The following is an 11,251-nucleotide window of genomic DNA, read 5'->3' on the forward strand; positions in this document are numbered from 1 at the left end:
ACTTTCCTTGTGTTGTTTATTTGGAGGCTGGGGGAGAAGACAGTTCATTGGGAATATTTCATGCTTAGTTGATTTTTTTCCCCCCAATGTTACATACTGTCCCTCCCACCTGACAGGGGCTTTTTAAGGTAATTTAGACCCAGTTGTCAGTCAACATGTGTGGACTTTACAGTGTACGGAGCACTTGTAGGGATTCCCTCTTTCAGAATTTGAGTTTGCCATTAAATATTATTTTTGCTATTAGAGAGGATGTGAGTTAGAGGTTGAGCTAAATTAAGCTAGTTAGAATCAAGAGGTGAAAGCCCTGTTTAAAGTTAGCTCTTTCTAGAATTGGATGTAAGCTACAAGTGCATTTGATGAAAGATGCTCACAGAATTTCTGTTAAATTTATTCTTTCTTCTGTTTATTAAGGAGATAACCTCTCTCTTTTTTGAATATTAAAAAGGTATATATATTCAAAAGAGAAACATTATCTGATTTAAACTGCCATATATTCATACAGCACTTACGTTTTCCATTCCATGTAAAACTGCTGTTCTGTAACCTTAAGTTCTGGTTATGTTTCTGGTTTCATATGTTTTTTCTATATATTTCTGGTTCTTAGAGCCATGATGCTTGAATTTTTAGAGAGCAGTGAGTGGTTCAAGTAAACTTAGGTTAGTTTCTATAAGACCTTAATATTCGTCCAGAATGATAGTAGTCACCGCTCTCCCTTACTCCCCCAAAGTAGGGAAAAGGAAGGTTTTTAAAATATTTTTTCCTCTTCACATAGCCAGACCGCAGAAGCCTTGCGTTTGAAGTTAATTTCTCTTTTGCCTGTTGTGAATAAACATGTGTGAAATTTGGAGAAGAGTTTTCTCTTCCAAAAACCAGCCCCTTTCTCAGAAATAAGTACTTCTCTGCAATTAAATTCTGCTACTTAATCCTTTGACACTTCATAAATTCTGTGGGAAAAATATTTGTTCACCTCAAGATACAGGCTCGTGACAACAGGATCTTCAAATGTGTAAAATCTTAAAAAGACTGATTAATAGCTCTTTTGCCTTGAGAGAGGGTTGTGTGAAAGATAAAAGAAAGGAATCCTCGTATTTGAGTATGGAGCATCTTTCTGTTTATAAGTTCACCGAGTTATGAGGAATTGCACTAATATTTGAATAATTTATTAAGGATATAGTTTCAAGTGCAATTTAGCTTTAATTTCAGTAGGAATAATTTTACTTTTAAAAATTTTTCAAAAACATGGTGTGTATTTAATACATTTCTTGGCAGAAGCCCAACAAGTAAGCATTTGAGGCAGAATAGAACCACAAAGAGAAGCCTCGAGAATTTGCCCCTGACTGGTCCTGTTTGCTTACTTAGGTAATTTGTTTTGATACAATAAATGCCTCCTGGAGGCTGTAAATAATGTGTGTACGCCGGCCTTTCATGTTCATGGGTAGTTCTTTGTTAGAATCAGCGTTGATAGATTAAAGTTCTAAGAATTGATTAATAGGGGGCGCCTGGGTGGCTCAGTGGGTTAAAGCCTTTGCCTTCGGCTCAGGTCATGATCTCAGGGTCCTGGGATCGAGCCCCACATCGGGCTCTCTGCTCAGCAGGGAGCCTGTTTCCCTTCCTCTCTCTCTGCCTGCCCCTCTGCCTACTTGTGATCTTTGTCTGTCAAATAAATAAATAAAATCTTAAAAAAAAAAATTGATTAATAGAAGTATAGTTACATTTTTGATGTCTTGTTATAAAACTGTTTACTTAAAATGTGCTGTCAATCTTTGTCCTCAGAATTTACTCGTGTCAATATGGGTGTTCATAAAGCCTTGCAACTATTAAGGACCAAAGTGGACTTGCAGCATTTTTGTGGCTATGTCACCATGTTGAATGCTTCTAGCCAGCTTGCACACCGAAAACTCAGTGATGCTTCTGATGAACGAGGTCAGCCAACAGTTGGGTTCTTTGAATTAAGATCACTATGTGGAGTTGATCATAGTCTTAAGAAGCAGGCAGACTTCTGTGGGGACGTTGAATTATTTTATGCTTGGTGTTTTTTCATTAAGATGATGGAGTATTCTGTGGTGTTATTTGGACAAACCAGATGTTGGGATGGAGAAAACACTACACGCCCAGCTAAAGGGGTGCTAGCCTGGGGTTGGGGTACAGAATGGGTGTGGGGTATTAGCCCTGTCATCTCTGTAGGTTTTAATTTAAGTCCTTTTGTGGGGTGATGGCTTCAAGACTTCAGTCTCTGTGTAAAACTGTTTCTAAAGTAGAATGAACAGTTTATCCCGTTGAAGCTTTCTCTTTCTGTCAAAGGCATGACTGTCTCAGTAACCCAGGCCTGTAATCTTAATCTTTGTCTCTTCCCTCTTTTGCCAGGATGGCCATTTAGTTTCCACATTCTGTGAATTGGTCTTTTAAAATGTCTCTCATATCCTGTCTTCCCTTCTCCGTTTTACATTCGCCGTGATGGTCACGCTGGTCTGCGCCTCAGTCGTCTGACCATGAGCTGTCGCAGCCTTGTCCTGCTCGTTAGCCTTCCTGGCCTTGTTCTCCTTCCTCTGTCTCCACGCCAGCCTTCATGCTGACAACAGCTGGTTTTCCTTTTTCCTTTTAATTAAAAAATGTATTTTCCCATCACCTTCTGCTTACTGGTTGTTTCTGCTCTGGAAGAATTTTGGCTTGTATGTGGCTTTGGTACCAGCTCTGGTCCATGACTCTAGAAAACCTTTCAGTTCAAACATCTGCTGTGGATAGATGTTGGTTCCCTAAGCCTCTTAGCGTGGAATCCTCAGTAAATATGGCCATTGCTCGACGTCCAGTGGATTGGCTTGGCTCCCTTTGAGTTACATATCCAGCCTTGGTCCTTTACCTTTGGCTGGAGAATCTGAGTAAATCTTAACAGTTGGCCGCCACATATCACAGGGCATTTTCCAAACAGGGGTATGGGTAAGGCGGTCATTTCAAAGCATGTCTGCTACAGTCATATTTTATTTCTTTCATCGCTCAAACATTTATGGAGTACCCGCTTAGGTGCTAAAAGGATTGAAATTACTAAGACCTAAGGAAGGGAGACAAGCCAGTGGAACCAGCCTGCTGTGTAGTGTTAAGAGGCTGCGATAGAGCTTGGCAATGGCTTAATGGGCTGCCGTAGGACAGAGAAGGTGCATCTCGGCCCACCTGAGCTATCAGAGGAGGCTTTTTAGAGAAGGTAAAGTTTGAACGCAGTTTTGAAAAGTGAGGCTTTGAGTACATAAAAGATGTTTGTTTATTTGGACAGTAGCAGCCTTTCAGGTAGAGGGAACCAGGCAGAAGAATAGCTCATCTGGGCCAAAAGAAAGAATTTGTTGGAAAGTAGTAGAAAATGAGAGTAGGGAAGTAGGTAAGGTCAGGAGATCTTGGAGGATCTCGTGTGCTAAAAGATAGGAGGACTCCGAATTTTGAAGAGGAGTGACATAATCTGACTGCATGTTTCCATGGGGATAGAAGCGACTTTGGTAATGATCTAAGTGAAAGTCTGAACTTGTGTTCTGACTTTAGAGTCCTTGTTTCCTGGGGCCCGGGTTTCACCACTTCGGCGCCATGTACATTCTGAGCTGGACAGTTCCGTGTTGTGGGGCCTGTCCCCATGCATGACAGCTGCATCGGTCTCCAGACATTGTCAGAGGTCTTTTGGAGGGCAGGATTGCCCCCTAGTTGGGAACAGCTGCTATAGGCTGAAGACCCTTCGTTGTTCTCCATTGTCATTCCTGTTGTTGGAAGTCTTCTCTCCCTTTAGGGCTGATGGACGACTTGTGCCAACTACGAGAATCCTAATGTTGTGTATGTCTTTTCATTGCAAGGAGAACCTGATTTGGCTTCTGGCTCGGACGTAAATGGGAGTACAGAGTCATTTGAAATGGTCATTGAGGAAGCAGCTATAGACTCGGCAGCAAAACAAAATTCTGGTATGGCTTTAAGAATTATTTGCAGTTTTAGGGACACCTGGGTGGCTCAGTGGGTTAGGCCTGTGCCTTCGGCTCAGGTCATGGTCTCAGGGTTTTGGGATTGAGCCCTGCATCAGGCTCTCTGCTCAGAAGGGAGTCTGCTTCCCCTCACTCCCCGCCTGCCTCTCTGCCTACTTGTGATCTCTCTCTCTCTGTCAAATAAATAAAATCTTAAAAAAAAAAAAAAAAAAAAGAATTATTTACAGTTTAAGACTAGTTTTGGAGAGTTAACCCTTCTGTTAAATCATTTGGATGTCATTTGTCTGCTCTGATTTTCCATAGCGGGCCTTTTATTTTAGTAAGTATTCATTAGGAAACATGTTTATGTATTTAGAATAACAATGAAAATGAAATGTTACAAAAATAGAACCTGAGAACAATGACTTTAGTTTCATCTTTCCTGTGTTAAATTCTTTCATCTTGTTGATGTCTTACAGTGTCTCTCTCTCTTTTTTTAATTTATTTTTTATTTTTTTGGTAAAAGGCCATTTTGAGCATCTGGTGAAAACTCTGCCTTCCCCCCAGAAGCATGTACTTACTCAGTAAAGATTCTTTCTTGATGCAGAGATTCACTGACCTGCCCTAAGTCCTCTCCCCTGTGAAGCCCATTAGTGGACCCCAGGGGTAGGAGGAATCTGAAAATTTCTGGATGTCCATTAAGAAACCCTGGTCAATTAAAAATTTGTAAATACGTATGTGATTAATAACTATAAATTGCCTTGTAGTTGCCACAACAGAAGCAGATTGGGTTCCTCTCGAGCTGTGCTTTGGAATTCCATTGTTTAGTTCAGAATTAAACCGGAAAGTTTGTAGAAAAATTGCTACACATGGCCTTTGCAGAAAAGAGAGGTAAGGGTTTATGTTCACTGTCATCTTTTCATCTATGAGGCTTAGGCTGTCAGTTTCCACATCTTATTTTCCTTTATTTCACACATGAGCATAGTAATGGCCTTGTGTCTCTTCGTTGATTGAATCAGGATTGCTAGTTTAAGGGTTTTACTATATTTTTCAAAATTAAACTTTAGCATCTCAAAATTTTGACACATGCAAATATTGGGGGCACATATTTTGATTAATTTTAATTATGTTAACTTAGTTACCAGGATTTGGTTAGAGTGCTAACCAAATTAGCATGCTTACGTGAGATCGTGCCTAGTGTTTGTAATATGTATGTCTCTGTAGAATGTTTCCCTTGTGTACTTCTGTCCCTCTGAGCAAACGCACTCAAGTTATGTCATGTAAATGACATGTGATTCTTTTGTTGGAATCATAGCTGAATTTCTCAATTTTCTTCAGTTTCGTATTTTCTAAAGTGAGCAGGTATATTACTTATCAGAGAGGACATGGAGGTTTTGTCTTGCATGCTGACTCTGATCCATTAGGAGCCGTTGCTAAGAGTCACTGTTGGAAAAGTTTTACGACTGTTGAGCAGAGAGGAATGTCCTTGAATCTGACTGTCGTGGCAAGGGTCTCTGGGAGAGTGGATGTCCACAGGTCTCAAAGTTGGATAATAATTCATTCAGTTGACTTAATAGTACTTTATCAGAAGATTAAAAGTACTCCGTCAACACAAATTTCAGTAATTTTCCAAAAGTCATCTACATGTATAAAAAAGTAGAAATACGATACAGCTTTAAAGATTGCCACCATAATTGTTACCAGTTTCCATATTTGAAAAATACTTGATTTTGGTGGGTTGATATATAGTTAATCTGTCAGACCTTTTATCAGGATGTATTTTAAAATTAATTTGGGTATTTGAAGTTGGTATCATACTTGTCATTCCTACTTGAAAAGTTCTCTTTCATTTAACATTTATATTTGCTGCTAATAGTTTAGGCTTTTGCTAATGGTTAACTTCTCAGTTTTGGTTTTATACATGATTTTTTATTTCAAAATGGTCTTTTTAGGCATTATTAACTCCCAGTTTTAATATTACTAGATTGATGAGAACCATGGCAATTTGCATTGCCCCCAGGACAATTTCATTGATAAGAACTGTTGAAATTAAAAAAAAAATATGTGATTAATCAGAATATATTTACATATATAAATGCATTTATGTTGCTGAAATTAAACTCTTGCGAGATAATCGTTCTTCTCATTATATTTGTTTTAAACTTTTGCCCCTGTTTTTCAGCCTTCAGAACCTCTTACATTCCAGTAGAAAACTCTCTCTACAGGTCCTTAACTTTGTTCACTCATTCCAGGTAACAAAATTTTAAAAATATGGTATTTGCATAGAGCTTTAGAGGATGCAGAACACTTCCATGTTTATCTTGGGTCTCCACAGTAATGAAATAAGCATTAATTTTCATTGATCAGTAAAGATGCTGAGATTTAGGAAGTTTATTTTCTTGCATATGATTTACTGGCCGGGTGGAGAAGGTCTAAAGCTGGGACTCTGTTCTGTGCCAGGGCATTGTTCAACAGAAATGTGTTACGCATCTCCACACAGGTGCTGGTTGCTGGATGTGATCTACCTCTGTTAAGTGCAGTAGTTTTCGGTTGCTGAGAGGCAGCTGTTTGTAGTTCAGGCCAGTGCTGTAGACCTTTTGTCTTCCCCTCCCCCAGGGAAAGAAAGGGTATTCGTAGATTTGATTTGTGGATAAACTTTTGGACAGAAATATTTCTGTTCAGAATATCTGATCCAATGTTATAAAATCAGTATTTTGGAGTTCCGTTTCATTTATTTTTTTCAATAACTACTTGAGGCTGCCAGGCCCTTTACTAAGTGCTGGGGAAGCAATGCTGTCCAGGACACTAGTAGAATTTATGATGATGTTTGAGAGACAGAAGATAGTGGACTGAACATTGAAATATGTAAGTAATTACGATTTTAGTAAGCACTTTGAAGGAGCCAGACTGCTTGGGATCTGATGGAAGCCAAAGGGGCACCTAATTTAAATGGACAGAGATGATACAGAAGTTGAAACTTCCTAAGGGATGGAAAAGAGTATGCTGTGCAGAGCTTAGTAGGAGCAAAGGTCCTGCGTGAGGAAAACGCTCTGTGTCCAAGGGAATGAAAGAAGGCTGGTGTGGCCGAAGCCTCATGAAAGCGGTTGGGGAGGTGGGGCGTTGGCAAGAGGTGAGGTGGAAGAGGAGGAGAGGCAGGGCCTTCTAGAGGATAGTAAACGATTTGTATTTCATGCTCCAGTGCAAAGAGAAATTATTAAAGACTCTTAAACAAAATGACATTATTTCTGATCAGCTTTTTTAAAAGATTAGTTACTATTTGGAGAGCAGATTAGAAAGGGACAAGCTCGTTCAGAGACCATGTAAGAGTTTTTGGTAGCTGAGCATCCTCTTGAATTAAAAATACCCCCAAATTCTGCATGTATCCATAATAAAAGTTTATTACCCATGTGTACTGTTATATCAGTAAATTATGTATATAATAAAACATAACACAAAAATAGAAATTCTGTAAGGATACAGTAGTTGATACAGGATTTCTAAAATTTTTGTAGTCCCATAGCCCATTTTGGAGACCACTGGCCTAGACTGTGGTGCTGGGCTGTGGTGAATGAATCAAGTAATTTGGGATACATGTTGGAGGCAGATTGCTGGAACCTGGCAGTTAATTCAGTGTGAGGAAAAGATTTGACGGTGAAAGGAAGGGAGGAAGCAGGCATGATTCTCCAGTTTCTGGACTAGCTTGATGGATGGAGTAGGGAGGGCAGGGGAAGAGCTTGTGGGGGTGAAGGTTATGGACCTGGTAGGTGTGGAACGGATGACGAAACACCCAAGAGCCTATGTGAGAGTGTGAGCCTGGAGTCCTGGGGAAAGGTCTGCGCTAAATATGTGAATCTGAGAGCCCTGGGAGGGCATGGAATGTTCTGGTGCTTAATGCTATGTGAGGGGTTTTTAGAGATCGTCTAAGATTGAACCTTTGTCTTCTCTTACAGTCTCAGAGCCCATTATTTCTATTTATTTCCAAGCACTTACCACAGTCTGACTTGTACTAGCCATTGTCGCATTGCGGTGATACCTGTCGCTGGTTATCTCAGGGTCTGTGAGGTAGAGATCTGCGTCTCCCACAGTGTTTTGCGTTCCGTAAACATTTCTTGGGTCAGCCAAGTCTGTATTTATTATGGGCTGTATGAAGTAGTTTGGTAAAGTGTTGGTTATAGGGTTTTTCTCCTCTCTTTTTCTCTCAGGAAGGTGCTTCGACCCTGGACGTTCCCACCGAGGCCGGCTTCCCCAGCGTGCTCTCGCAGTCCTGCGCCGAGTCGGGCGTTCCGCTTCCGGCAAAGAACTTAATATTTAAAGATGGCGTCTTGTCAGAGTGGAGCGGACGGTCACCTTCCTCGCTTCTTATTGCTAATCTCCATTTGCAATAATTTGGTTCCACCCTTCGTTGCTCACACTTCTGCCTTTTTTTCTTTCTTAACGTTAGCTTTATAGTGCCAGCCACTAAAAAGCATCGTGTTGCGGCAGCGCAGTTCACGCTTCACTGATGTTCAACGGTTGGGGAACGGGTTCGCGTTTTCTCAAGTTTCCCTCATTATGGCACCTCCTCACGCCACAGAGAGCTTTTTAGCAGCCTGCACTGTATTTTTTACCTTGAGACAATCTGCATTTCTTTTATAAAACTGAGGATATATACTTTATAGGCTCTACAATGACTGTTACCGTTTATAAGCAGTCACTATGAATATTGTAGTGGTAATTTTATATGTTAGTTTATCAAACATAAATCTTGTTTAATTTTATATTTTGTTACCTACTCTTTAGGGGATCACGGGAAGAGGCGGAACTCTTCCCCTAAAAAGGCTTCTTGGTACTTTAAAGTAGCAAAACTATAAAACAATAAACATCCAGTTTTGAGAGATGATACGATGGGGCATTAAGAATTTCTGTGGATGTCTGTAAATTATGTATATGAGTTGAACGTTGTCGAAGGTATGTAAATCAGCATAGTTATGTATAACTTAACCTTGATTTATAAGGTCTTAACTCAGACTATCACTATACATTGACATCTCATGAGAAGCTTTGAAAAACATTCTATTTTTAAACCAATGTTTATATGTGGACTTCCGTTGTCACTCTGGGCTTTATATTTTCATAGAGTCTTTATGGAAGAATAGAATTTATTTTCCACTCTTGTAACTGTGGCTGCTGCACGTTTTCACCCAGACTGATTCTTGTTTAGTAGCTTTACCAATGAATTGTTACGAAATCGAATTTGATGTTTTGAAACCAAGGATTGTGATTTTAGGTTAGAATTACATATTAGAGGCATTAAGGCTATGTCTTCTGATCAAAAACACTTTGGTGATAAACTTGCTTTGAAGACTTTCTTAGGCAATCTGGATCTTAAATTTATGTGACTAGTTTTGGAGGAACTGAGAAAAATTGAGTCTTTTCACAATGTTTCTTTGGCCATTGGTTCTTTTAGATATCAAATGGTAATAAGAATAATTGGAATCAGTTTCTAGATTTTCTAAGTTACTTTCCTTGGGAAGTTTGTGCAGTGTTATAGTTTAGTGTAGCTCTTCTCATAGGATAATGGTTTGCTCGTTTAAAACTGTAACCAAACTAACTGGTCAGACAACATATATATCTAAAATACTAAAAGTGTTAGAAAATTCGGGAATGTTAGAACCTAAACATTTTTGCTGATAATTTTTGTTATTTATAGAACTGGTATTTGTGTACTTAACATACTTCTGGAAATATATGCCTTTCTTAAAATTGTTAACATAACCATGCATTCAATACCATGGCCTACCTATAGAATTGAATATCTCAGAGCAGGTCACCTGTGACACACAGTCAGTGCTGTGTTTTGGGGTAAGTGCAGTAATGTTTCGTTTTCTACTTTGTCTTATATGAGGTAGAAATCAAGTGTATGTTATCAATGTTTGTCTATAAAAGGAAAAATACATACTAATATTAAAATAATTTCTTATGACTGTGAATCACTCATTTATTTTTCCAATAATTGATATTGTACATTCCTAGTGCTATTAGGTATGTATGTAACTTTTATAGTTTTTCAACAGAGAGTTGTAAGTATTTCACTTGATCAGGGCTCTTTAATCTCATTTTCATCTGCTTTGTTTATATTAACTGTAGTTATTTTATTTATTCCTGTGTTAACAATCTAAGCCTACAGTAATGACATGTACACTAATAAAGAATCGAATAATCTGTAGTTGTTGGTGGGGAACCCAGTGGGTGGAAAGTTGAAAACTTAAAATATGGGAGTGATTTGCTGCTATATTTCCTTTGAGAGATAATGGAGGAAGAATTGGAACCCAATAGTGATCATGAATTTTAGGGAAAGTACTGGCAAAACAGGTGGGCAACTCCCATGAATGAGGAAAGGTTCTGAATCTCCGTTGAAAAACCTCTCATACTTTTAAGGAGGGAGAATCTGCTTTTTAGAGCTGTTAGTAAAATGTGAAAGCTGCTTTTGTGCTTTGCTTTATGAATTTGGCTTTGTTTCATCTGTGTGTTAACTCATGGAAAGAAGCAGCTCCTAATCCTACAGGTGTTGATCCAATTCAACAAAACGTTAAATTTTAAGTGTAGACTTCATTTGCCAAAGAAGACTTATGAAAGAATTTTAAAGTAATTTCATTTGGCTTTGTGCTACCTCCCCTTTCTTTTCTCCCCTTAATGTGCTTAAACCGTCGGAAAACATTTTCTAGAAACCAAGAGAAAAATATCCCAAAGGACACAGAATTTGGTGTGGTACAGTTTCACCTTTCAGGTGGGTCTACAGAAATGGGACTTTGTGTCCTTTAAAACCATACCTGATTTTCTCGATTCCTTTATTTCATTTTAAATCTGTGATCAGATGATTTTGTATTCGTTTTTGGGGGGAATATCAGTTTCTTTTACTTGATGTTGTCATTCTTCTCTGCCATTCATGTTTCTCTTTTATGTTCAGTGTTTCAAATACAGTTTGTATTTAAAGATTTTAAAGTACCACAACTCTGTAACTGAGTACAGTGGCTGGTTTTCTGGTATGATGTTAATATTCTGCAACAAAATGTATAAAGTGTTGTCAATTTGATTATTGACACATATAATATGTTTACAAATAAACTGTGGTGTTGATCAAATTACTGCGAAAATGTGTGTATAATCTCTAAGTCCCTTTCTTAATATTAAATATAGCCGTGCTTTCAGTGCTGTGGCTTTTCTTTACTTTTCTTTAATGATCTTTTAATTTCAGGTTTAGAAGACATTTCAGATTTATAAGAAGGTTGCAAGGATAGTCCAGAGATGTTTTCTATACCCTTCCCCAAGTTTCCCCTAATGTC

At 38.7% G+C, this 11,251-nt stretch overlaps 1 protein-coding gene across 2 annotated transcripts in view; it reads left to right on the top strand.

The window, feature by feature from the left end:
• The window catches only part of FAM91A1 (family with sequence similarity 91 member A1), a 43,415-nt gene extending 32,365 nt beyond the window's left edge, over positions 1-11,050 (top strand). For both annotated transcript variants that reach the window (XM_004743520.3, XM_045078104.1), the window contains exons 20-24: positions 1,774-1,923; positions 3,828-3,932; positions 4,697-4,820; positions 6,112-6,181; positions 8,132-11,050. In XM_004743520.3, coding sequence (XP_004743577.1) covers positions 1,774-1,923; positions 3,828-3,932; positions 4,697-4,820; positions 6,112-6,181; positions 8,132-8,314 — 632 coding nt within the window. In that variant the 3' untranslated portion in view covers positions 8,315-11,050. The remainder of the gene's footprint in view (positions 1-1,773; positions 1,924-3,827; positions 3,933-4,696; positions 4,821-6,111; positions 6,182-8,131) is intronic.
• The last annotated feature ends 201 nt before the right edge of the window (positions 11,051-11,251 follow it).

Source organism: Mustela putorius, unplaced genomic scaffold (genome assembly GCF_011764305.1).
Source record: "Mustela putorius furo isolate JIRA1106 unplaced genomic scaffold, ASM1176430v1.1 tig00000228_pilon_pilon_pilon, whole genome shotgun sequence".
Taxonomy (NCBI): Eukaryota; Metazoa; Chordata; class Mammalia; order Carnivora; family Mustelidae; genus Mustela; species Mustela putorius.